We start from the raw sequence: 26,288 nt of genomic DNA, 5'->3' as shown, positions 1-26,288 counted from the left end.
TTATTATTTTTAATAATGAAAAATTACACATAAAACCCAAGTTCCATGAATGAGACTAGATGAATAAATTTGGTGTATTTTTACAAACTTTTATTCCATAGCAGTGACAATGAATGAATCAGAGCCAAATATGCTAATATGTATACATCTGTAAAAAACTGAGTGAAAAAGAGAAGTTGCAGAAAAAAAGACAGGTAGCATGATATGGATTATATAAAGTTTCAAAACATAAAATAGTACAATGTAGTATTCATAATAAATATATATATAATTCCATATGAATATATATATTCATTATCTATATATATATTGCATATGCAGTAAAAGAATAAAAGAAGCATGGAAATAAATTGTAGCAGTATTAACGTCTGGACTCTAAAAAAATGTGTGTATGACACGGGAGAGCTTGGTTCTTTTCTCACGGAGTCAAAGAATGAATCTCGTGGACAAAGGCAAGTGAGAAAAGCGATAGAAGTTTATTAAGTGAGGGTACAGAGAAAGTTCTTAGAAGTGTGAGGGGTTCCTGATAGGCTTGGCACTGAGGGCTTGTAGGATTAGTCTTTGATTGAAAGCCAACCAGGGAACCTAAATCCTTTGAACATGTCTATTGATATCATCATTGAGTCAGGACTGGTGATAACATTCTTAATGGCTTACTTTTTTGCGGTCTGGTTATTCTTTGTTGATCACAGATGACTGTCATAAAAAAGACACTCTCCCCACCCACACCTAAGGCAGGGTGGTCTGGCTTGTTCCCTTATCTCTGGTTTCCATACACCTCAGCATTTTGGGGATTTTTGTGAGGCTGATTCTGTGACCCCCTAGCTAGCCCTGCCTAGCCCCATTTGTCCCTAACTCATGTGTGTATGAGTCAAAAATATATATGCTTACCAATCAGAAAAAAAGATCAATTGTAAAGATCAATTGTAACTTTTATATTTGCATTTCAATAGGAATATTTTTTTTCCAAAGGATAGGTTGGGATCTTTGATTTATGTACAGCTGATAGTTTTCAAATTTTAATCTGGGATTTTGCAACTCGTGGAAATAAACCTCAGGAGGATAATAAGGAAATAAGGATGAATTTATAAATTGAAAGTTATTTTCTTATGAGTTCCTATATAAAAGGTGTCTCGAATGCTATCAGAATTTACATTTTATTGAAGCGTTATTTTTATCATTAAAATAGAAATATGTGCTTCAGAGATTCAAGTGCACACTACAAGTTTAGGGAAATGTTAATTACTAATGTATATATTTTCTAAATTAGTATATTTGTTACTGACAGGAGAGTCCATATTATATGAATAGAAGTTTCAGTTCTTAAATTCCCCACAAAAAGATTTACTGATGATCCCTGCTGGAATAAAGACAGCCAGAAGGAAAGTAGCAAGCACAAAGCAGTTTATTAAAGCAGAAAGTACACTCCCAAGGTGGGAGAGTGAGCCCCTGGGTTGTTTGGGGATTGGGTATTTGTTGGGTCTCTCTGGGCTGGGAGCAACTGTGGTGTACAGTGGAGTGGTTGCTAATGGAGGCTGCTTCCAATTATTTGGGAGACTACTTCTACAGGTTGGGACTGGTTGTTGACCCAACAAGGTTTTTTTTAAGATTTTTATTTATTTATTCATGAGAGACAGAGAGAGAGAGAGAGAGAAAGAGAGAGACAGAGGCAAAGAAGACAGGCAGAGGGAGAAGCAGGCTCCTCACAGGGAGCCTGATGTGGGACCTGATCCTGGATACCCAGGATCACACCCTGGGCTGAAGGCGGCGCTAAACTGCTGAGCCACCCTGGCTGCCCCCCACAAGGTTTTTTACCAGAATCAGCATGGCAGCCTTTCTCCATGGGGGAGAAGTTATAGCCTCAATGCAAAAGCATTATGATGAGTCTAGGGATGACTGGGGCCAAGGTGGAAGAGAAGAACTTCAGTACTCTGAACTTACGGTTTTTGGTCTATAAGCCCTCAAGGTCTTGGAAGTCACAAGGCCAGGGTGTTATTCCCTTGGGCTTCTAATGTGTGCTATTTATCACGGTCTTTGCCTCCAGCTAGTGTCTCTCAAGGATGTGGGACTTTGCCTCAGGACCTTCCTTCCATTGCTCACAACTAGCTTCTACCTACCATATTGACATTAAATATCATTACTATTACTACAAAACAATATTTTATATATTATCTTCTATATACTGTACTTTATGTTCTTATTGTTTATGTCTTATTCTCAGTTAAAAAATATATTTTAGAATACACAGGATCTGCTCTTCAAAAGAATAGAAGGGGAGTTATATAAAAAATTCATATCTAATCAACATCAGATAAGGTATTAATATTTAGAAACAAAACCAAGGACAACAATTTCAGTATAAAAAGAATCTGAGCTTTTCAAAAACATTTCATTCAAAAAGTCTTTTGGTTAATGTCTGAAATTTTAAAGAGCTTGATCATTTATGACCTAGGAAGGCAAAATGCTCAATTGATCTGACAAAATGTGTCCATATGTGTTTTGGGGTGGATGTTTGTGTGTTTGTATGCATGTATGTGTGTTTATTTGTGTTGAGAGTCAGCTATGTTTGTTGGTCAATGGAAATGCAGGTTTACATAATCACATTTTCAGTTCTTAATCCTTTTCTAATGTGACATAGACATATATTTGTAACAAGTATCTCAAGATTAAAACTGTACCACTAAGTGGAAGGGATATATATTCTGTCTCTGAAAGAACCTTGAAGAAAGAAATTTGTTAGTTCAAAGTAGATCTCACAGGGTGATTTAGGCTCTCCCTGGAATTCCAAGTGCTGCTAAATTTAGGCCATTCTAACCAGGAGAGGCTGAGGCGTGCTATTTCTCTGCTGATCTCCAAACAGCTGCTGCTCTCACCAATCTTTTTTGATGTAGACCTGATTTAAAATATTACAACCTCATTTCACACCTTGAATTCTTCTTAAAAAGAGTACTTTAATTTCAATAACTTTTTTTTTGGAAACCTACATTAAAACCTTTGTAATACTGTTTCATTTGTCAACATTTCTGCTTTGCTTTTTTTTTCTTTAAGTGTCCTGCAGGCTTTCTTGAATGCATTACACCCCATTATGCTTTTACCCAGCGATTATTCCAGTTGAGAATTTGAGTCATTTTTTATACTAATTTGGTTATAAAAACTTTTAAATGTTGTTGTTTTCTATATGTCAAGTAATAAACACTGCAGACTAATTTCATTAGTCAGTTTTATTTTAATTCTATAGATAATATTCTACAGGATAAGAATAAAAGCTTAATTTGTAAAAAATATATATATATATTTTTCAGCTCACTCATCTCTTATAATAAATATGGCACCTTTAGCAATAGAGTTAGTCCTAAGATCATTTGTGTTATCATTTCATTCAAATGTGAATAAAAGATTAGAGATGTTAAATATTGTTCAAAGTCTTAGCATGTGCACAGTTCTAAAGTTACTGTAATAAAATGGCATGTTCTTAACTAGTTTAGAGTTTATGGTTGAATGGTATATGTTTAACCATGCTTGGATATTATCTTATAGGTAATAAAGAACTATTACAAGATGCCAAATGTGGAAATCACTAATGCAGATGGACTTTTAGAAAGAGTACTTTGATGGTTGTGCTGATAATGGAATAAAGAGTGTGTCCTGTTGATGAGTTAGGGGAGATGTGGTAAAGGTGTTCAGTAATACAAAGACCAGGGGAATGGGGGACTGTATATTTGCTTTCAGAGTGTCATGTGAAATTTCAAATAATTACCATTTTTTACATACATATCTGAAAAGAATAGTTATATTCCAAAAGTTTTTCAAGCTCACTTCTAAAAGTTTCTACCGTTTATGGTTAACATATCACTAATCCTGAATCCTTGATAACTTTTTTTTTCTTTAACAAGAGAGGAGGGGCAGAGAGAATCTTAAGCAGTCTCCATGCTCAGCACAGAGCCCAACGCAGGGCTCAGTCTCACAATCCTGAGATTGTGACCTGAACCTAAATCAAAAATTGAACACTTAACTGACTGAGCCACCCAGGCACTCCAGAACTCTTGGTAGTTTTCAGAAAAGTTTAATATTTTTCTCAAAGAGAGAACAGTATCATTTTATATTTCAAAACTAGCAACAAAAAAAGAAATCAAATGAGCAAATTATATTGTGTTTTTCTGTGGTATTTTTTTGTAAACTATGATGTACATGGAAAACTTAAGATAGTGGGTTTTTTAAGAAAGAAGCAAAACTATATGGCCATAATATGTATTTTTCTATTACTGACATCTATCTCTGTGTCTGTAAATTGAATACAGCTCTCTGGTTTTATGCTGTGGATTTACTGCAAGCATTACTTGTTTCTCAGAGCAGACATCAAATTTCATTTGGTAAAAAGGTCCCCAGCGGACTGCAATAATGATTTTCCTTAGGCAGTTATGTACTCCAACTTGAAGTTGAATAATAGCATTAGAGTTGATTATTTTCTAGGGATTAAAGGTTTGGAAGATATTAGTTCCTTACCAGCAATCATAAAATTCCAGGAAGTGCCTGAGACTGAATTTATTATTTTTTAATTAATAGGAAAAAATTGTAAACACATGCATTCTTAATACAAAGTCTGAATGTATTTTATCCGAGGCTCTTTGGCAAAGAGCTGGAGAATTAAGTGTCAATATCCAGTCAATTTAGTGAATTTCTGCTTTTTGAGTTGGGCATGAGATACAGTAATGATAAATGTATCAACTTGAAATAATTAGCATTCTAGGAAATATATTTCTGTTGAAAAAGTCCCAGGTCAAATAGATTGGAAAAACAAACAAAAACACTCAACAGCATTTTTCTTTAATCACTATTCAGTATCTGTGGGTTATCTTTTATCCTTTCACATTTTCTCTTCTTCATATGGGATTATATTTGTGTTTGGAAAATCTTTGTAAAAGACACAAACGGGCCTTGTTCCCCAGTAAACCATAACAGAACAATGGCCCACGAAATGGATCTTTTTATCATTCTGGCTTTGAGATCTTTACCTTTTTCTAAAGTATTCTGCTAGGTTCTTATTTTTTATACCATGATTCTCAATCTTTCAGCAATCCATCACTATAAAGTCCAAAGTTAGAAGAAAACCTATGTAAAATATTTATACTCAACTCCCAAAGACTTTATTCCACACTTCAGAGGAAGATGGAAAATTCATAACAATATGAATTAGACCATGTAGTGTAGGAAGGGTAAATTAAGAGTTACAAACACACACACACAATTCATTCAGCATATGCAAAAATATAATAATAATAACCATAAAATAATATTCTTGGTACTTTTTATTTGTGTCAAATATTGTTCTAAGTTGGTTTTTCTTTTTACTCTTTCATAACAAACTAAAAAAATACTCAGAATTATAACACAATCATTTTATTGGGCTGATGGATTCAGGGGTCAGCCTTTAGAATGGGCAGAATAGGTTGGATTGTGTCTTTGTCTTTATTTGTTGCTTCCTCTGAAAAAACTTCTAGCTTGGAGATAGGGCTACTTGACAGTTGGGGGTGGAATCTGAAGGCATCTTCACTCACATATTTGGGGGATGATGCTGGTTGTTCACTGGCACTTCAGCTGGGCTGGTGGCTGGTGCACATATGCATGGAGTCTCCAAGTGGTCTCTTCGCATAGGCCAGTTTGGACTTCCTTAAAATATGTTGGTTTTAGCTTCTAAGAGCAAGTGTCTTAAGAAAAAGCAACACTGAAGTGTGTGATATTTTTATGATCTAGCCACAGACGTCATACGGCATCACTTCTGCTGTAATCTCTTAGTTAAAAGTTAGCCACAAAGGTACTCACAAGTACAAGGGGAGGAAAAATACACAACATTTGTTGAAGTGTAACAAGAAAGTGAGGTTCTTGTCTCATGGAGCCAAAGACTGAATCTTGTGGACAACAGGGAATGAGTAAAGTGATAGAGTTTTATTCAGCAAGGAAACAGAAAAAACTCTCAGGAGTGAGAGGGATCCTGACAGGGTTGCCAAGATGGGTCTCCACCAACAGTCTTTTATTTAGAACTGACCAGGGAACCTGTGGCCTTATCATTCTTGTGATGTCTTGGTTTGAGTAAGGACTGGTGATAACATTTTTTTTTTTTTTTAAGATTTATTCGTTGGAGAGAGAGGGAGAAGCAAGCAGAGGGAGAAGCCAAGCAAGGAGCCCAATGTAGGACTCAATCCCAGGATCCTGAGATCATGACCTGAGCCACCCAGGCATTCTGGTAATAACATGTTTAATGGCTTACTTCTTCTTTGAGATCAGGTCATTCTTTGTGGTCACCATGTGACTGTCATAAAAAAGCCCCCCCCCCTCACTTAGAGGAGGATGGTCTGATTTGTTCCCTTATTTCTGGCTTCCCTATGCCTCATCATTTCTGTGATTTCTGTGAGCCTGATCACATAGCCTCCTACCTATTTCTCCCTACCTAGTCCTACCTGTCCCTTAGTCAATGAGGCCTTTCAGACTAGTATCAGTGGGTCATATACTTGGGGATGGTTCCCAACCTGTATCTTGTGTGTGTGGGGGGGGTGGGGGGTAGTTATAAGAAATGAAGTTTCCAAAGTAATTTTATATGTTAAAGTAGACTTACAGGATCCTGGGGGTTGAGCTAAGATTGCCTTTTGTCCTTAGCAAAGTGTCAGCATCCAGTCCCTAGAGGAAAGTCACTCTGCCCACCTCAAGGACTTGTCAGTAGGCTGCAAGTAGTAAGGAAATTTAATAATTTTTCCTCTGCCTATGTGTCCTACGTTAGAACCAGTACAACAGGGTTCTCCAATTGCATGTGAGATGAACCGATGTTGTTGTGGTTGGAAAGTAGAATCTTAGGCCAAGCATTTTTTACATTTAGTATTTCATATTGAGAAACGTTCTACCTCCATACATGATCACCGTTTTTACCTAATCCTCCAGTCTCTATTCTAAAGGGTATTCTCCCTAAAACTATGTCAAAAAGAAATAGAATTGAAAATTAACTATGTTCTTAAAAAGAAAAAAATAAAATGATAATCCAACTTTGAAATTATGACTACAAAATACAGATAATACAAAGCTTTATAGAGTTTTACATCACCAAAGATTCCCTTGGATTTTTTTGTCTTAGATTTTTATGTGTCAGCAGAGTCAAAAATAACACAATTATGAATCTTATATTAAGCCACCTACATGGTCTTCTGAAAGGTTTGCAGACTTTTAGTCTATTTCCCCTATATATGCATACTGTATGTATGTTCACATTCCATACTGCAAATATAGCTTAAATCCTTATTTAACCAAAGCAAGGAGAGAGAATAACTTTTATTTCTTATGTATTATGCACATGTTATTTCATTAACTGCTAATACCTCCAGGAAGTGGGTGGTATTATCGACTTTTCATGAGAAAGGAACTGAAACTCAGGTTAAATGATTCACTTTACATAGGGAAGACAGTTCAGAATTTGAATGAGAATACAGATCTATCTGATTCAAAAGTGGTAGATTAAGAATATGACTAATTGTCCTTTAGATGCTTTATTCTATAAATTAGTAATTTAAAAACAGGCTGTTTTAGTTCAAATTTATGAATAGCAATATCCCATTGGCTTTTAACTCTGAATGCTGTTCTTACTACATGCCTTTAGTGAGCTCACTTTACCACATTTGTATTTATTTACTTATTTTTAAGTAATCTTTTTTTAAATAAAGATTTTATTTATTTATTTATTCATGAGAAACACAGAACATGAGAGAGGCAGAGACATAGGCAGAGGGAGAAGCAGCCTCCATGCAGGGAGACTGATGCAGGACTGATCCCAGGACTCTGGGATCATGCTCTCAGCCAAAGGCAGATGCTTAACCTCTGAACCACCCAGGCATCCTTTTAAGTATTCTTTATACCTAATGTATAAAGATTTCTTGATACTTTCTTGAACTTACAACCCTGATATCAAGAGTTGCGTGCTCTACTGACAGCCAGGAGCCCCACATTTGTGTTTTTTTCATATCTTCCCAATCTTATTTCTCTCTTTCCCCATCATTTCCTAATCAAACGATCTGTTAATAACTATATCATTGAGAAAATAGAAGTTATCAGTCTTAAATCTTCCATTTTCTAAACGCCAAATCTACAAAACTACTTGCATCTGTTCTTATTGTTAAGATTAATTTTGGCCCTCACATATTTTCTGGAACTTATCTCCTCTTGCTAACAAGGACTTTAAAAGGCCTTTTTAAGGTTTTTGAAATACTAATCACTTCCTTTCTCTCCCAAACTTGAACCATTCTCACTATAAACCTTTCCCTTCAATGTTAAAATTTGTTCCAGTGATTCCTACAAACAAACAAACAAAAAAAGCAAGCAAAATTCCTTGATTCCATATTCTTTTTGGATAGCTACTTTTAGCTTTCCACTCCTCCTCACAATCACACTTCACTGAGAGTTGATGGTATTCACAGCCCTCCCAAATTCAGTTCTACTCTGCAACCTGTTCCAATTTGACTTGCCTAGCCTAAGAGAAATTGTTTTGCTAAGGTCCTTGGTGACCATCATGTTACCATTGGATGTTTTAATTTTTGTCTCATTAACTGCCCAGAACCTTTTGGTAAGTGCCCTCTATCCTCTCCTTGAAAGATTCTTTTCTTTTTTTGTTATTGTCTTTCTGACACCATATTCTATTTTGGGAGAATGGTGGTCTTTTTCTACTTCCAATCTCTAAATATGGGAACTCTTTGGAGGTTTGTGCTGGGCCCCCTATCTCACATCATACTCTTTCCCCTGTGGTGCTTAATATTTCAAATTTGCCCCTTCAGATTCCCTCTTTATCTTCCATTTTGCTTGGTGCCTCCTGAGTCTATTTCATACAGATGACATTAGTGGTTGTCTTTGCCCTATGACTTATGATTGGGTTTGGTTAGTGTGAGGCACTGGGGGAAATTGGAGAGTTGGAAGAGTACAAGGTCAGGGGGGGTCATTTCTCCTGACCTCCTCCCCAGCTAAGTCCTTTGAAAATGGGTGAATCCTGCTACCTAAGACAATGGCTCCCATAGGATGACCCTGTGTATACAGCTATTCTGAGGTTTCTTAGCAGCATCATCGCTAGTCCCTTCAGGTTTAGGATCAATAAAAATTCCCAACTTTTGCTAGACCAGTATACTCGACCAGCCTTTAATAACTACCTAATCCCTGTCCATACTTTTTCGATAATCCTTTTATTAAACTCCTACTTGCCCATTTTAAGTGTACTGTTTCCTATTAGGAATCTGGGGCAGGCCCCCGGGGTCTCAGCGGCTCAGCGGTTTAGTGCCTACCTTGGGCCCAGGGCGTGATCCTGGAGATCCGGTGATGGAATTCCACATTGAGCTCCCTGCATGGAGCCTGCTTCTCCCTCTGCCTGTGTCTCTGCTTCTCTCCTTCACTCTGTCTCTCATGAATAAATAAATAAAAATCTTAAAAAAAAAATAAAGGAATCCCGACACATGGGTCCTTCACAAGGAAGCAAACACTAAAATGGCATTAGAATCACAAAGGCTTACCAGGAAATTATTCCTGTGAAAAATAAAGGGAGGAAAATCAGGATCAGGGAGAGACAGACTTCATTTTTTAAAATTTGTTAAAAAGATTATTTATTTATTCATGAGAGAAACAGAGAAAGAGGCAAAGACACAGGCAGAGGGAGGAGCAGGCTCCATGTAGGGAGCCTGATGTGGGGACTCGATCCTGGAACCCCAAGCCAAAGGCAGACACTCAACTGCTGAGCCACCCAGGAGTCTGCGACAGCCTTCAAACAACGATGCAGCTTTGATACCCGAGAGAAGAAAGGCAGTATAGGAGATGCTGAGTTGGACATGAATAGCTTCACATCGCAATGCAGATATAACAGCCAGTCCAGTGGGTCATTCTCAAGCAAATACTGTCCTCCATTGGACACAAACCGGCATGGTCTTAAGTACATCCATCATCTTTAGTCTTTGACCTCTGCCTTTGAAGACTGTGACCGCAGTTGAAAAGCTGACTGTATTCTGAAAGCAACAAGAGTAGAGGCAGTCAGCTACTACATAAAATCTTTGTAACTGAATGCACATTCTTTCTTAAAGTTAGAGCTTAGAGGCATAGCTTTATGGGTGCCCTATCAGGCAAATGTATGCATGCCCAAATCTTTAAAAATACTATGTATACCAGACAACTCACAAAATCTGACCTCTATCTCTCTTTTATTAACCCTAAGCTTATCTCATTATCTACTAGTCCTATCAATATAGATATTCCTTCTCAAATTTAACACATTCCCAAACAAAATACTGATTTGTCTTATACCTGATACTATTTCAGTAAATAATAATTCTTTTTTTAAGGTTTTATTTATTTATTTGAGAGAGAGAGAGAGAGAGAGAGAGAGAGAGAGAGAGAGAGAGAGCACAAGTGAGGGGGAGGAGCAGCAGGAGAGGGAGATGCAGGGCTACATCCTGGGACAATAGGATCATGTCCTGAGGGGAAGGCAGACGCTTAACCTAATGAGCCACCCATGCACCCAATAGTAATTCTTTAAATGCCACCTTTTCTGTATGGTTTGCTCAAGCCAAAACTATAGGAGTCATTCTTCATCCCCTTATCCTACACAAAATATATCCCATTCATTGTAAAATCGTGCTTCTAAAATATATCTTGAGTTTGGCCTTTTACTTCATTTTACTATCATTTCCATATTGGAAGCCACCACCAGCCCTATCTGGTACTGAAACAGCATCCTAATTGGCCTTTCCATTACCATTCTTGTCACCTTCCCATCCATTTATTAGAATGGACTTCTTTTTTTTAAAGATTTTTATTTATTCATGTGCTCTACTGACAGCCAGGAGCCCCACATTTGTGTTTTTTTCATATCTTCCCAATCTTATTTCTCTCTTTCCCCATCATTTCCTAATCAAACGATCTGTTAATAACTATATCATTGAGAAAATAGAAGTTATCAGTCTTAAATCTTCCATTTTCTAAACGCCAAATCTACAAAACTACTTGCATCTGTTCTTATTGTTAAGATTAATTTTGGCCCTCACATATTTTCTGGAACTTATCTCCTCTTGCTAACAAGGACTTTAAAAGGCCTTTTTAAGGTTTTTGAAATACTAATCACTTCCTTTCTCTCCCAAACTTGAACCATTCTCACTATAAACCTTTCCCTTCAATGTTAAAATTTGTTCCAGTGATTCCTACAAACAAACAAACAAAAAAAGCAAGCAAAATTCCTTGATTCCATATTCTTTTTGGATAGCTACTTTTAGCTTTCCACTCCTCCTCACAATCACACTTCACTGAGAGTTGATGGTATTCACAGCCCTCCCAAATTCAGTTCTACTCTGCAACCTGTTCCAATTTGACTTGCCTAGCCTAAGAGAAATTGTTTTGCTAAGGTCCTTGGTGACCATCATGTTACCATTGGATGTTTTAATTTTTGTCTCATTAACTGCCCAGAACCTTTTGGTAAGTGCCCTCTATCCTCTCCTTGAAAGATTCTTTTCTTTTTTTGTTATTGTCTTTCTGACACCATATTCTATTTTGGGAGAATGGTGGTCTTTTTCTACTTCCAATCTCTAAATATGGGAACTCTTTGGAGGTTTGTGCTGGGCCCCCCTATCTCACATCATACTCTTTCCCCTGTGGTGCTTAATATTTCAAATTTGCCCCTTCAGATTCCCTCTTTATCTTCCATTTTGCTTGGTGCCTCCTGAGTCTATTTCATACAGATGACATTAGTGGTTGTCTTTGCCCTATGACTTATGATTGGGTTTGGTTAGTGTGAGGCACTGGGGGAAATTGGAGAGTTGGAAGAGTACAAGGTCAGGGGGGGTCATTTCTCCTGACCTCCTCCCCAGCTAAGTCCTTTGAAAATGGGTGAATCCTGCTACCTAAGACAATGGCTCCCATAGGATGACCCTGTGTATACAGCTATTCTGAGGTTTCTTAGCAGCATCATCGCTAGTCCCTTCAGGTTTAGGATCAATAAAAATTCCCAACTTTTGCTAGACCAGTATACTCGACCAGCCTTTAATAACTACCTAATCCCTGTCCATACTTTTTCGATAATCCTTTTATTAAACTCCTACTTGCCCATTTTAAGTGTACTGTTTCCTATTAGGAATCTGGGGCAGGCCCCCGGGGTCTCAGCGGCTCAGCGGTTTAGTGCCTACCTTGGGCCCAGGGCGTGATCCTGGAGATCCGGTGATGGAATTCCACATTGAGCTCCCTGCATGGAGCCTGCTTCTCCCTCTGCCTGTGTCTCTGCTTCTCTCCTTCACTCTGTCTCTCATGAATAAATAAATAAAAATCTTAAAAAAAAATAAAGGAATCCCGACACATGGGTCCTTCACAAGGAAGCAAACACTAAAATGGCATTAGAATCACAAAGGCTTACCAGGAAATTATTCCTGTGAAAAATAAAGGGAGGAAAATCAGGATCAGGGAGAGACAGACTTCATTTTTTAAAATTTGTTAAAAAGATTATTTATTTATTCATGAGAGAAACAGAGAAAGAGGCAAAGACACAGGCAGAGGGAGGAGCAGGCTCCATGTAGGGAGCCTGATGTGGGGACTCGATCCTGGAACCCCAAGCCAAAGGCAGACACTCAACTGCTGAGCCACCCAGGAGTCTGCGACAGCCTTCAAACAACGATGCAGCTTTGATACCCGAGAGAAGAAAGGCAGTATAGGAGATGCTGAGTTGGACATGAATAGCTTCACATCGCAATGCAGATATAACAGCCAGTCCAGTGGGTCATTCTCAAGCAAATACTGTCCTCCATTGGACACAAACCGGCATGGTCTTAAGTACATCCATCATCTTTAGTCTTTGACCTCTGCCTTTGAAGACTGTGACCGCAGTTGAAAAGCTGACTGTATTCTGAAAGCAACAAGAGTAGAGGCAGTCAGCTACTACATAAAATCTTTGTAACTGAATGCACATTCTTTCTTAAAGTTAGAGCTTAGAGGCATAGCTTTATGGGTGCCCTATCAGGCAAATGTATGCATGCCCAAATCTTTAAAAATACTATGTATACCAGACAACTCACAAAATCTGACCTCTATCTCTCTTTTATTAACCCTAAGCTTATCTCATTATCTACTAGTCCTATCAATATAGATATTCCTTCTCAAATTTAACACATTCCCAAACAAAATACTGATTTGTCTTATACCTGATACTATTTCAGTAAATAATAATTCTTTTTTTTAAGGTTTTATTTATTTATTTGAGAGAGAGAGAGAGAGAGTGAGTGAGAGAGAGAGAGAGAGAGAGCACAAGTGAGGGGGAGGAGCAGCAGGAGAGGGAGATGCAGGGCTACATCCTGGGACAATAGGATCATGTCCTGAGGGGAAGGCAGACGCTTAACCTAATGAGCCACCCATGCACCCAATAGTAATTCTTTAAATGCCACCTTTTCTGTATGGTTTGCTCAAGCCAAAACTATAGGAGTCATTCTTCATCCCCTTATCCTACACAAAATATATCCCATTCATTGTAAAATCGTGCTTCTAAAATATATCTTGAGTTTGGCCTTTTACTTCATTTTACTATCATTTCCATATTGGAAGCCACCACCAGCCCTATCTGGTACTGAAACAGCATCCTAATTGGCCTTTCCATTACCATTCTTGTCACCTTCCCATCCATTTATTAGAATGGACTTCTTTTTTTAAAGATTTTTATTTATTCATGAGAGACACACACACACACACACACACACACAGAGAGAGAGAGAGAGAGAGAGAGAGAGATACAGAGACACAGAGACACAGGCAGAGGGAGAAGCAGGTTCCATGCAGGGAGCCTGACATGGAACTCTATCTTGGGTCTCCAGGATCAGGCCCTGGGCTGAAGGTGGCGCTAAACTGCTGAGCCACCTGGGCTGTCTGATTAGAATGGACTTCTTAAAAGATGAGTGGATCATGTTTATCTCTGGTCAATATGCCAATGGCTTCATAATTCAGTTATGATAAATCTTCAATATGGCCTCTAAGAATCTTCATGCTGTACTTTTTATCTGTTTTTCCAGTCTAACCTTGTGCCCCTTTCCCTCTTGCTCATCAGGCTTCAATCACATCTACTTTCTTTGGAGATCTAATTTTCTTTCTTTCTTTTTTTTTTTTTTTTTTTAGTCTCGCTTTTAGGCTTCAGCTCATGTTTTCTCACTCAAGTTTTTAACTGTTACTCAACTTTTATCATTCAGTTTAAATAAATCTTTGTTTATGAGTTGCTCTTTAAATCTCTAAATTATGATACTGTTGTACTCTCTCACAGAATTCCATTGCCTTTTAAAGTAATTTATTATAGTTTGGGATGATTATTTGTGTACTTGCTTTCTTTAATGTACATCTTTCCCCAAACAAGATCTAAGAACTCAGATATTATATCTTTTTTGCTTTTCACTATAGGCATAGTGCCTAGCATGTTGTTCTTTTCATGAATAAATGAAACAATTATAAATTACATGATAGCATTAATATTCTATTTAGGATAATCCTACTTTTCTTTCAGAAATTTTATGATTGATATTTTGGTTCCACCTTTTTTCCTATGATTTATCCATTGGTTACCTAATGATTTAGAGTTTATTACATTTCAGACCCACTAAAAAATTTCAATCATTATAATACCTTAAATTTGTTCACATATATAGTTTTCAGTATGCTTTAATGTGTATTAACTTTATTCAGTGGTTGTAGTCATGACACGTTGACTTTTAATAATTATTTAAAAATCTATGTTTAATGTGACTAACAAATCATAAATCCAGTCTATCAGATTCATTCATCTTGATACTGCCTGTAACTTCTTCATAGGAGATTTATTTCCTTCCCTAATTGTGGAGAATCTTTTTTAGCCCAAGTACAATAGGCCAAAGAACCTTTTCCAATTACTGCAACATAGTTATTTCCTACTAACAACTAAGCAAAATGGCACTTTCATTGACTAGATGAGAATGTCAGCATTAGACTGCTTTCCAACAGCCAACAAAGTGGGTCTTTCCTGGGCTTCATTTTACCCACCTGAAGAAACCACTTGCCTAGGAACAGGAAATATGTGAATGTACCATCAGGAATCTCTACTGAATATTGTCTCTCTTTCCACACGTTTATAAAGGGGCAGAAATCATAAGAAAGTGTTGCCATCATTCCCATCTCTTTCTGAGGCATGAAGAATAGCTGTTCCTTTTGATTTAATATTATACACACAACTTTTCTCTTTATACAGAATTGTGTTATGTTCAACTAGTTTAAAATATTTGAGTAGGAAAGCCCCATTTGCACCCCACCCTTAGTTTTTCCTAATTGCCTACATGTCACATCACATCATAAGAGTTGGCCAATACCAGGATTGTAAAACCAAAGGCTTCCACTAGGAGAAGGATTATAAGTAAGTTTTATTCAAAAACTGTGTTAGTGTCGAAATAAACCAAATCCAGGAACCAAAGAGAATTTACTTTGAGTCCTTCAGGGTTGCCATTATTTTTAAAATATCTCTTATTAAAATGCAAATTGCATTAGATTAATTCACAGAAGCTATTTTTGATACAAAAAGCTAGGACTTGTGTTGACAGGATCATACTAAATAAAAGAAAGTGATGTAATGTTTTGTCAGATATAGAAAAATAATTTAAAGATAGTCCTGATGCTCATATGCTATTATAAATTGGTTAACATATAATTGAAAGCATTGCTTGGGAATGTTGCTCATTTATATGGAGCTAGTTATATTTAACAAAAAAAGAAGTACGTAAAAACTATGTAAAATAAGGTCTTTTTTAAAAAAACTTATTGAGGAGGAGGGGTTGTAGAGGACTCTGAGATCATGACCTGAGCTGAAACCAAGAGTTGGATGCATTTTAAGTCCATTTTTTTTTTAACTGCAAAACTTTTGTGCCTCTAACTACAACTTCTTTTGTTTATTTCTATTGAGTTGAACAAAATCGATGGCCCCTAGGAAAAGTGAAACCTGTAGAGATTGCTGTTCCTGACTCCTTTTTACACCATTTTCTCTTTCTCAATTTGAGAGGTTCCTTCTATCTCTGCTACCCATGTCTTCCATCCTTCCTTCCTTCCTTCCTTCCTTCCTTCCTTCCTTCCTTCCTTCCTAAGATTTTATTTGAGAGAGAGAGAGAGAGAGAGAGAGAGAGAGAGAGAGAGAGAGAGAGAGCAAGCATGAGCAGGGGGAGGGGCAGAGGGAGAGGGAGAAGCAGACTCCCGGCCAAGTGTGGAGCTCGATGGGGTCTTGATCCCAGGACCCCAAGATCATGACCTGAGCCCAAGGCAGACACTTTGCCGACTGGAGCCACCCAGGCGTGCCTACCCAGGTTTTTCTTTACAAAAAGAGCATATAAGTGAATTCATACTGAAATTATTTATTAACCAGCTACTGTATACAAAGCATTCTTTTAAGCTGTCGGAAAACAGCAATGAAGAAACAAACAATAATCCATGCCCTCCTGGGACTTAGTCTTAGAGCACAGGAGAGGATATGATGACATAGAATCTTTTTTTTTTTTTTTTTGATGACATAGAATCTAATGCACATATTGGGGAGACAGAATGTCTTGCCCCCTCCAAGGTCTTTTTAGCTAGACTTAGAATCCAATTGACATGAGTCAGATTAACAGGAGAAAATCAGAAATAACAGGGTATGTATAGGGAATCTACATAGATATGGAAATTCCAAAGACAGGCAAATAAGGTGTATGTGTCATACTGAACAAAGGAAAAGGGGGTAGGGCTCTGGGGTTTAAGTGGGACAGGATGCAATTCACAGGGTGATAAGAAAAAGACAGTTGTTTGATAATTAGATATTTGCCCAGCCATAAAGATGGGTCACTCAGACAAAAAATATTCCTAATAATATCTCTTATTCTTAGAAAGAGCCCCAATCCAGATTCTTCTATATATTTACCTGAGGGATAAAAGTTTCTCTTCATCCTATAGAGTTTCTATTGCCTTCAGCTCAGAATAATCTTTATACCAAAATGGCCCATCTTGGAGTGGCCTGCCCTAGGCCCTTATACATGCATCTGGATGATAATCAAAGGAAAATGCAATAAATATTTTTATTTGCTTTATCCTTTTTGTGGAATCCTACCAGGGCTCAAAACCAGTCATGCTACCTCTAATTTGTAACATGAGGAAACAAGTTTTAAATAATATAAGTAAGTTAAATATTTGATAAGATATTATATTCAAAACAAATAAAAGCATGATGGAGGGATAGTGTGCATGAATGTGCATTTTTAAATTGAATGTCCAGGTGCCACTTTACTGAGAAGATAGGATTCATATAGAGATCTGAAAGATGTTAGTTAACCAGTCATTTTAAATTTGAGTTAATTAGGTAACTGGGGAAGTTTAATAAATTTCAGAGCAACTAGCAAGGTATAAAGCTATAATTAGTTAATCAATTTATTACTATTCTAATATATTAATTAACCTTTTGTTGGTAATTCATCAGACAGGACTCTGGAATCACTAATTCATGACTATCCATGGATGTCAAGAAATAGGGCACATTAAGGAAAGGAGGGAGCTCAGGGGGCCAGTTAAGCTATTGCAGCAAGACAAGTGAGAGAAAGAAACAAAACAAAGACATTGACATTTTTCCAAAATGATCATTTTTCTGGTCTTTTTAATTTTTCACCTATTATTCATGACAGCCTTCAGAGTAATTCCCCAGACTTTATTTAGCATTGAAATCACTTTTAAAAAGTGGCCTCTTGCTGGTTCCAACAAAACTTTATTCAGAAAAAGAGGTGATAGGCCAAATTTTTCATCAGTTAGCTGTTTGCCTACCTGGTCTACTTTATGAGATTTTGCTATTCTCACATATGCCTTCCATTCTAAAAGTTATCTCAAAAGTATATAAAAACTGCTCGATTTGCAGCCAACATGTTAATATTCCAGGCAGAAAGTTACAGGAAGAGGAAAAAAGGTTAAAAGAGCACTTGCAAAATAGAACCTTTTTGTATACCTTACTCAACATCTCTTTATACCGCAGTGACCACTTTATTATGCAAATAATCTGAAGAATGTAGTTCTTTAGGTGGATAAATTTTCATTCAAAAAGATTAGAATTCTGTTACCAGGGAAGAAGGGGAGAGCGGCTATTGTTTGGGTTTGTAGCAGTATCTGTCATGTTTTACCAAATTTTAATCTAGTGCCAGTTTCTTTATTTTTCCGAAATCAGAAACTCTTGGTTCTTCACAAAGTTATTTTCTGAAGATTCAATGATCTAACACACAAATACTGTGAGGAGATTGCCATGCATACTATAAGCTCCCAGTAAAGCCGATAGGTTGTTGTAATTAGGATTATTTGCATTTTTTAATATCTTTTGATCTTTTTTTGTATTTCTAGTGCCTAGAATGCTTCCTGGCACACAGAGGGGATAAACTTTTTTTGAATGAATAAATGAACTTCCATTATGATCAGTTAAGATTTGGGGGGGTTGTAGGTAACAGAAATTGATTCTGGCCCACTTAATTTTTTTTAATTAAAGATTTTTATCCATTTATTTGACACAAATTGAGAGCACAAGCAGAGGGAGTGGCAGGCAGAAGGAGAGGGAGAAGCAGGCTCACCACTGAGTAGGGAGCCTGATGCCAGGCTTGATCCAAGGACACCAGGATCATGACCTGAGCAGAAGGCTGAAGCTCATGCTTAACCAACTGAGCCACCCAGGCACCCTAAGCCCATTTAATTCTTAATTGAAAAACATGTTATTTGTTTCTAGAAGTGAGAAAATAGCTGGACAGTCAGGCTCATATGTGGACAGGCTTCCAATTAATTGGTGTAATCATTTAGGTACAACTATTTTCATCTCGTCCTTGAATAACTCCAACCAACATTTAAAGCCTTATGAGACACTCTCATGTGCCAAGTTACTGAATCATCTGTCTCTCTTTGGATAGGAAAGAATAGCACACCTTGTTTTATTAGTCCCATCAAAACTGCATGTAGCCTAGAGAAGTAAAGAATTAGGATAAAATCAATGAGAAGGATGAAATCAGCTGGAAGACACTAAGTGGAAGACACAAATTTTCATCAAATGTTCCCATTCCTTTTGGTTTGCGTTATTTTCACAAAGTTATGGTTGTGATTTAACAGCATTCCCTGGGAGGAAAAAGAGACCTCGCAATTTGGCTTTTATTAACACATCGGTATCTTCATTTTTTCCAATTAAATACCAAACTATCCTCTTGTAAAATTGAGTGCAGGGTTTCTGAACATATGAGACCAACAGGAATCTTTTTTAAAAGGGAGACGACAGGATGGGACAGTGAGGTCCTGAGGTTGATATTGAGATGCTGAAGAAAGGTTATGCACTAATACCAAATATAGGTACTTTGGCTTGAGATAATGACATCTGCATAAATAAACTTTTCAGTCATACAATTTCATAAACTTAAGTTATTATTGCTAAATATTTCATTTTCTATAAGGATCACAGTGCCAGTCTGGTTTTGAGCAATTGATTACTGTCTCTAATAAAAAGTTGAGACCAGATGGTTTTTCATTTTGTTTGCTTTTATAGATGTAGCAGTGAATGTAGGTCCATGACAACCGAGGGATTTATTTTTAAGCATGAATCATAGTAGTTTTTCTACTATCATTATGCAAGTCTGTCAGACATTTGGAATTGTGTTAATTTGGTAAATTTTATTGGAATTTTTACAAATTATAAAATTAAAACTATTCTCTTTATTTTATAGTTAGAAAAAAAAAAACACAATTTATCTGACCCCCAGAATTGATTTGTCTGATTTCAAATATAGGTACTACTACTGAGGGCCATTTCAAACCGTTGTCAGAAATCAGGTATACTACCTGATTGTATGTGCAGGGAGCTATAGAGCTTATTTAGCCTCTTTTAATGATTTGATCTAGATTTTTAAATAGTAATTGTTTAGATATTACAGCATTGATAAGTTCAGATTGGTAAAAATGACATCCTTGTTTGTTCTTGAAAAGTGAAATTTGAATAATTGAACAATAACAAAAAATATTTTATGAAATGGACTTTATGAAATTTTCTTCATTTTGTATTTTAATCATATTTATTTCTGTGATCTGGCATTAGAAATATATATGAAAATGTCGTTAAAGAGTGCATGAACAGGGGTGTCTGGGTGGCTCAGCGGTTGGGTGCCTGCTCAGGTCATGATCCCGGGATCCAGGATCAAGTCCCACATCAGGCTCCCTGCAAGGAGTCTGCTTTTCCCTCTGCTTATGTCTCTGCCTCTCTCTCTCAGTCTGTGTCTCTCATGAATAAATAAATAAATCTTAAAAAAAAAGAGTGCATGGACAATTAAAAATTGAATATTACACAAAATAGAAGAACTTTGAAATACATTATTTTGAAATTAGTCATTCTTTATATTTATTTGTTCATATATATTCAATCAATTAACATATGCTATATTACTAGTTTTCAAGGTAGAGTTCAGTGATTCATCAGTCTTATGTAATACTCAGTGCTCATTACATCATGTGCCCTCCTTAATGTCCATCACCCAGTTGCCCCCATCCTCCCATGCCCTCCCCTCCAGCAACCCTTAGTTGGTTTCCTATGATTAAGAGTCTTACAGTTTGTCTCCATCTCTTATTTTGTCATTTTATTTTTCCCTCCCTTCCCCTATGTTCCTCTGTTTTGTTTCTTAAATTCCACATCGGAGTGAGATCGTATGATCTTTCTCTTATTGAATTATTTCGCTTAGCATAATACCCTCTAGTTCCATCCATGTTGTTGCAAATGACAGTTCATTTTTGAGGGCTGAATAGTATTCCATTCTATTATGTATATCTATCTATCTATCTATCTATCTATCTATCTATCTATCTATCTATGTCACATCTTCTTTATCCATTCATCTATTAATGGAATCTGAGCTCTTTCCATAGCTTGGCTATTGTGGGCATTGTTATTATAAACATTGGGGTGCAGGTGCCTCTTTGGATAACTACATTTGTATCTTTGGAGTAAATCCCTAGTAGTGAAATTGCTGGATGGTAGGGTAAATCTCTTTTCAGCTTTTTGAGGAACCTCCATACTCTTTTCCAGAGTGCCTGTACCAGCTTGCAATCCCACCAACAGTGTAAGAGGGTTCCCTTTTCTCTGCATCCTTAACCACATCTGTCCATTTCCTGACTTGTTAATTTTAGCTGTTCTGATCAATGTGAGATGATATTTCATTGTGGTGTTGATTTGTATTGCCCTGATGCTAGGGGATGTGGAGAATTTTTTATGTCTGTTGGCCATTTGTACGTCTTTGGAGAAATGTCTGTTCATGTCTTCTGCCCATTTCTTGATTGGATTATGTGTTCTTTGGGTGTTGAATTTGAATAATTCTTTATAGATTTTGGATACTAGCCCTTTATCTGATAAGACATTTGCAAATATCTTCTCCCATTCTGTTGATTGTCCTTTGGTTTTGTCAACTCTTTTTCTTTTTTTCTTTTTTTTTAAGATTTATTTATTTATTCATAAGAGACACAGAGAGAGAAGCAGAGACACAGGCACAGGCACAAGCAGAGGGAGAAGCAGGCTCCATGCAGGGAGCCCAACGTGGGACTCGATCCCGGATCTCCAGGATCACGCCCTGGGCCAAAGGTGGCGCCAAACCACTGAGCCACCTGGGCTGCCCTGTCAACTGTTTTCTTTGCTGTGCAAAAGCTTTTATCTTGATGGAAGTCCCAATAATTCATTTTTGCCTTTGTTTCCATTGCCTTTGGAGACATGTCTAACAAGAAGTTGCTGTAGCTGAAGTCACAGAGGTTGCTGCCTATGTTCTTCCTTAGGATTTTGATTAATTCCTGTCTCACATTTAGGTCTTTCATCCATTTTGAGTCTATTTTTGTGTATGGCATAAGAAAATAATACAGTTTCATTCTTCTGTTTGTGGCTGTTCAATTTTCCCAACACCATTTGTTGAAGAGACTGTTTTTTCTTCCCTTGGATATTCTTTCCTGCTTTGTCAAAGATTATATGACCACAGAATTGAGGGTATATTTTTGAGCTCTCTATTCTGTTCCATTGATCTATGTGCCTATTTTTTGCTAGTACCATACTGTCTTGATGAGCACAGCTTCGTAATAGAGCTTGAAGTCTATAATTGTGATGCTACCATCTTTGGTTTTCTTTTCAACATTTCTTGAGCCATGTGGAGTCTTTTCTGGTTCCATACAAATTTTAGGATTTTTTTGTTCCAACTGAGTGAAAAAAAAAATGATGGTATTTTGATAGGGATCGTATTGAATGTATAGATTGTTCTAGGTAGCATAGACATTTTAAAAAGAGATTTTATTTATTTATTCATGAGAGACTGAGAGAGAGTCAGAGACATAGCCAGAGGGAGAAGCAGGCTCCCATGGGGAGCCCAATGTGGGACTTGATTGCAGGACCCCTGGATCATGACCTGAGCCGAAGTCAGATGCTCAACCACTGAGCCACCCAGGTGCTCTGGTAGCATACACATTTTAACAATATTTGTTCTGAAATGGAAGGAAAGCTTCTAAACTCTTTCTATGAGGCCAGCATTACCTTGATCCCAGAAACAAAGACCCCACCAAAAAAGAGAATTATAGACCAATAACACTGATGAACAAGGATGCAAAAATTCTTACCAAAATACTATCCAATACAATCCAATAGTACATTAAAAGGATTATTCACCACCAGCAAGTGGAATTTATTCCTGAGCTCCAAGGGTGGTTCAACATACACAAATCAATATGATACACTACATTAATAAAAGAAAGGACAAGAACCATATGATCCTCTCAATAGATGCAGAAAACAAATTGACAAAATGCAGCATACTTTCTTGATTAAAATTCTTCACAATATAGGGATAGAGGGAACATACCTCAGTGTCATAAATGCCATATGCGAAAAGCCCACAGCAAATATAATTTTCCATGGGGAAAACCTGAGAGCTTTACCACTAAGGTCAGGAAGATGGCAAGGATGTCCACTATCATCATTGATGTTCAACATAGTACTAGAAGTCCTAGCCTCAGCAATTTGAAAACAAAACAAAACAAAACAAAACAAAACAAAACAAAACAAAACAAAAAATAAAAAATAAAATGCACGTGAAGAAGTCAAACTCTCACTCTTTGCAGATGACATGATCTGCTCTGGAGAAAACCCAAAACCTTCCACTCCAAAATTACTAGAACTCTTAGATGAATTCAGCACAGTGGCAGGATTTAAAATCAATGTGCAGGGATCCCTGGGTGGCGCAGCGGTTTGGCGCCTGCCTTTGGCCCAGGGCGCGATCCTGGAGACCCGGGATCGAGTCCCACGTCGGGCTCCCGGTGCATGGAGCCTGCTTCTCCCTCTGTCTCTGCCTCTCTCTCTCTCTCTCTCTCTCTCATGACTATCATGAATAAATAAAAAAAAATTAATAAAATCAATGTGCAGAAATCAGTGGCATTTCTATATACTAACAATGAGACAGAAGAAAGAGAAATTAAGGAGTTGATCCCATTTATAATTGCACCCAAAACCATAGCATACCTAGGAATAAACCTAACCAAAGAGACAAAGAATCTTTACTCAGAAAGCTATAGAACACTCATGAAAGAAACTGAAGAAGACACAAAGAAATGGGACAACATTCCATGCTCATGGATTGGAAGACAAATATTGTTAGAAATTTAAAAATTCTTAACATTCTATAACTTGTCAATTTTTTCTTTGTGCAATAGTGCTGATCTTTTTATTTTTATGTTTCTTTTTCTGCAGGTCTTTAATGTATTATTGAAACTACAAACTCCCATCCACAGTGGTTTCATGTTGACAGATTGCATATTTTGAAAGCTTGAGATATTTTATAATGAAACATGCCATGTGGAAACTTTGAAGCATAGAATCCTGCCAAACACCTGAATAAAGAATTCCTCACCTGGTATGTAAGAGACTTCTCACTACCACCATGACAAACCAGGAGAAGTGGGTCCACCTCAGCCCCTCAGAATTTTCCCAACTTCAGAAATACGCTGAGTGTAAGTATTCATGTTATTCATGTGCTTGATTTGGCATTTGCATTAAACAAGATACTAATTATTTATGAGAACAGATTACAGTTCCTGTTCAGCATTGGGATAGATGTAGGTATGTCTTTTGTGTTTGCGGGTAGGTCTACTTGAGACTACCTTTTGGCAAAAAAAAGTTAAACTTTTTATTTTATTTTTTTTAATTTTTTTTTTTTAGCAAAAGGTAAATTTAAACCTAGTATAAAATCTAGAAAAAAAAGGAATGATGTTAGTTGCAAAACAGCCTGGAAACATTCCAGTTGTAACAGAACTAAAGCAAAAGATCAGACAATTTGGGTAAAAGGAAATTGATGATATTGCAACTGAGAAGGACAAACAGAAGTAAGGGGGAGAGTGAGGGGTTTGTGTGGTTGTTGTTTTTCTGTTTGTTAGCATAGCATTAGAAAAAGGACTGGAAAAAAAATAAGAAAGAAAAAGGACTGGGAACAAGGAGTCATGGATACATTGTGGAGTTGGAATTAGAGGTTGTTAGAAGATATTAGGTTCTCAGCCAACTTTTTCAAGCATGTGTATTTATACAAAAGGTAGGCCATGGCAATTCAACTTATAGTAGGCTATTTTTAAATATTAAATTTCTTTACACATAAACAGTATGATTTTATTTATAAAGAATTTTATTTTTAACACAGATTCTCAGGAATATGTCTGTTTCACGAAATGAGTTTCAACTATAAATATGAGTAACAGCTGGGTCAAGGTGTTAAAGAGAGGAAAGGAAGTAACTGAAAAATCGGAAGCACCTAAAAGTTGGGAAGATTATGAGTAGAGAAAAAATAACACATCGAGAATGTAACAATCTTGGCAAGAGTGGGGGGAATAACATGGCGCCTATAAGAAGGGAATGGAAGAAGCTTTAGAAAGAGGAGAACAACTGATAGTGCACAAGAATGGAAGAGTCAAAAATTGAAGCAGTAGGGTTGCTTATGTAGAGAAGAGGGTGGCGTATAGGAGGGAAGGAATGGATGGAGTAAGACTATGAGGGAGAGGCAAGAGAAGAATTTGAAATAATAAGTAATAGGTATGATGATAATAGTGAAAAATAAACACTTATCTGAAAAGGCCAATTTCACAGGTTTTCTAGTCTTCCTCACTAGAGTGCTAAAGTGTTCTGGATGAAGTTGTGAGGCTGCTGCTGGGTATTTACAATGAAGATGCAAAGCCATAAGAACATGTCCATGTTCTCAGTCAATAATAAAAATTACAACAGCTATTGCTGCTGGGGGGCAGAAATTTCAGCCATCAAAATGTGCTCCTCATATTCAAAAACTGTTTTGAGCATCTGAAAGCACATTTAATCCTCTTATCCTATTACAAATATTTGGTGCAAAATTCTTGTCTGCATTTTTATATTTGATAATTTCTAAATTGATTTAAAAATGATTTGCCTAAGTGTTCCAATTTCTATATGCTCTTTGCTGTTTTGTTATATCCAATAGTTAAGTAAATATTTCTGAGCATTTTCTTTAGGGAGAGTAGTCTGCTTGGCACTGAAGGAATCACAGATATGAACAGATATGGATCCTCCCTTCAAGGATGTTTAATGAAGGCTAGAAACTAATGGGTAAATGGCTATATATTTAGGAAGAATATTTTAAGTGCCACAGAGTTTGGGATTCTGTATGACAGATTCAGTATGCAGCTGGAGATGGGGAAAGAGAAGTCTTCATGGAACAAGTAGGATCTGAGAGGAATCTTACAAAATAGGTTTAAGGTAAACAGAGAAGAAAATAATATAGATGAGAAGGAAAATTGAGCCTGTATTTGAGGGAGAGAAGTCATATTTAGCCATACCATAAATTAAGGCTGTAAGTGCAGTCAAGGATGTAAAAATGAGATGGAATTGAAACATACAATGGTAAACTTGAGTTAAGCAGTGAGTGGTAATTATAGGGTTTTAAGGGTAGAACAACATGAGCAAAGAGTGTAACTTGGGAAAAACAAGGATGGTATATGGTAATGGAAAGAGACTAGCATCATGCCAGTGGGCTACCAGAATAGACTAAATAATGTGGATGATGAAAGATGATTAGAAAAGTATAGGTTCAGATATTATAGCATTAAAACTAACAGAGAGCTTGGGGAATGATAGAGAAAAATTGAAAATTGAGTTCCAAAGATTTGATGTGAAGAATGGGGGAGTTTGGTGACATAATCGCCCAAGTAAAGAAAACATGGAATTTGGTTTAGCTTATGTTGAA

General features: G+C 36.9%; 1 protein-coding gene across 7 annotated transcripts in view; it reads left to right on the top strand.

The window, feature by feature from the left end:
• Nucleotides 1-26,288, top strand: part of DGKB (diacylglycerol kinase beta) — a 704,768-nt gene that overhangs the window by 50,069 nt on the left and 628,411 nt on the right. For all 7 annotated transcript variants that reach the window (XM_041728249.1, XM_041728247.1, XM_041728246.1 and 4 more), the window contains one exon: nt 23,780-24,039. In XM_041728249.1, coding sequence (XP_041584183.1) covers nt 23,970-24,039 — 70 coding nt within the window. In that variant the 5' untranslated portion in view covers nt 23,780-23,969. The remainder of the gene's footprint in view (nt 1-23,779; nt 24,040-26,288) is intronic.

Source organism: Vulpes lagopus, chromosome 13 (assembly GCF_018345385.1).
Source record: "Vulpes lagopus strain Blue_001 chromosome 13, ASM1834538v1, whole genome shotgun sequence".
Classification (NCBI taxonomy): Eukaryota; Metazoa; Chordata; class Mammalia; order Carnivora; family Canidae; genus Vulpes; species Vulpes lagopus.
The sequence above is the reverse complement of the archived record's forward strand: the minus strand, read 5'-3'. Positions and strand labels throughout refer to the sequence as shown.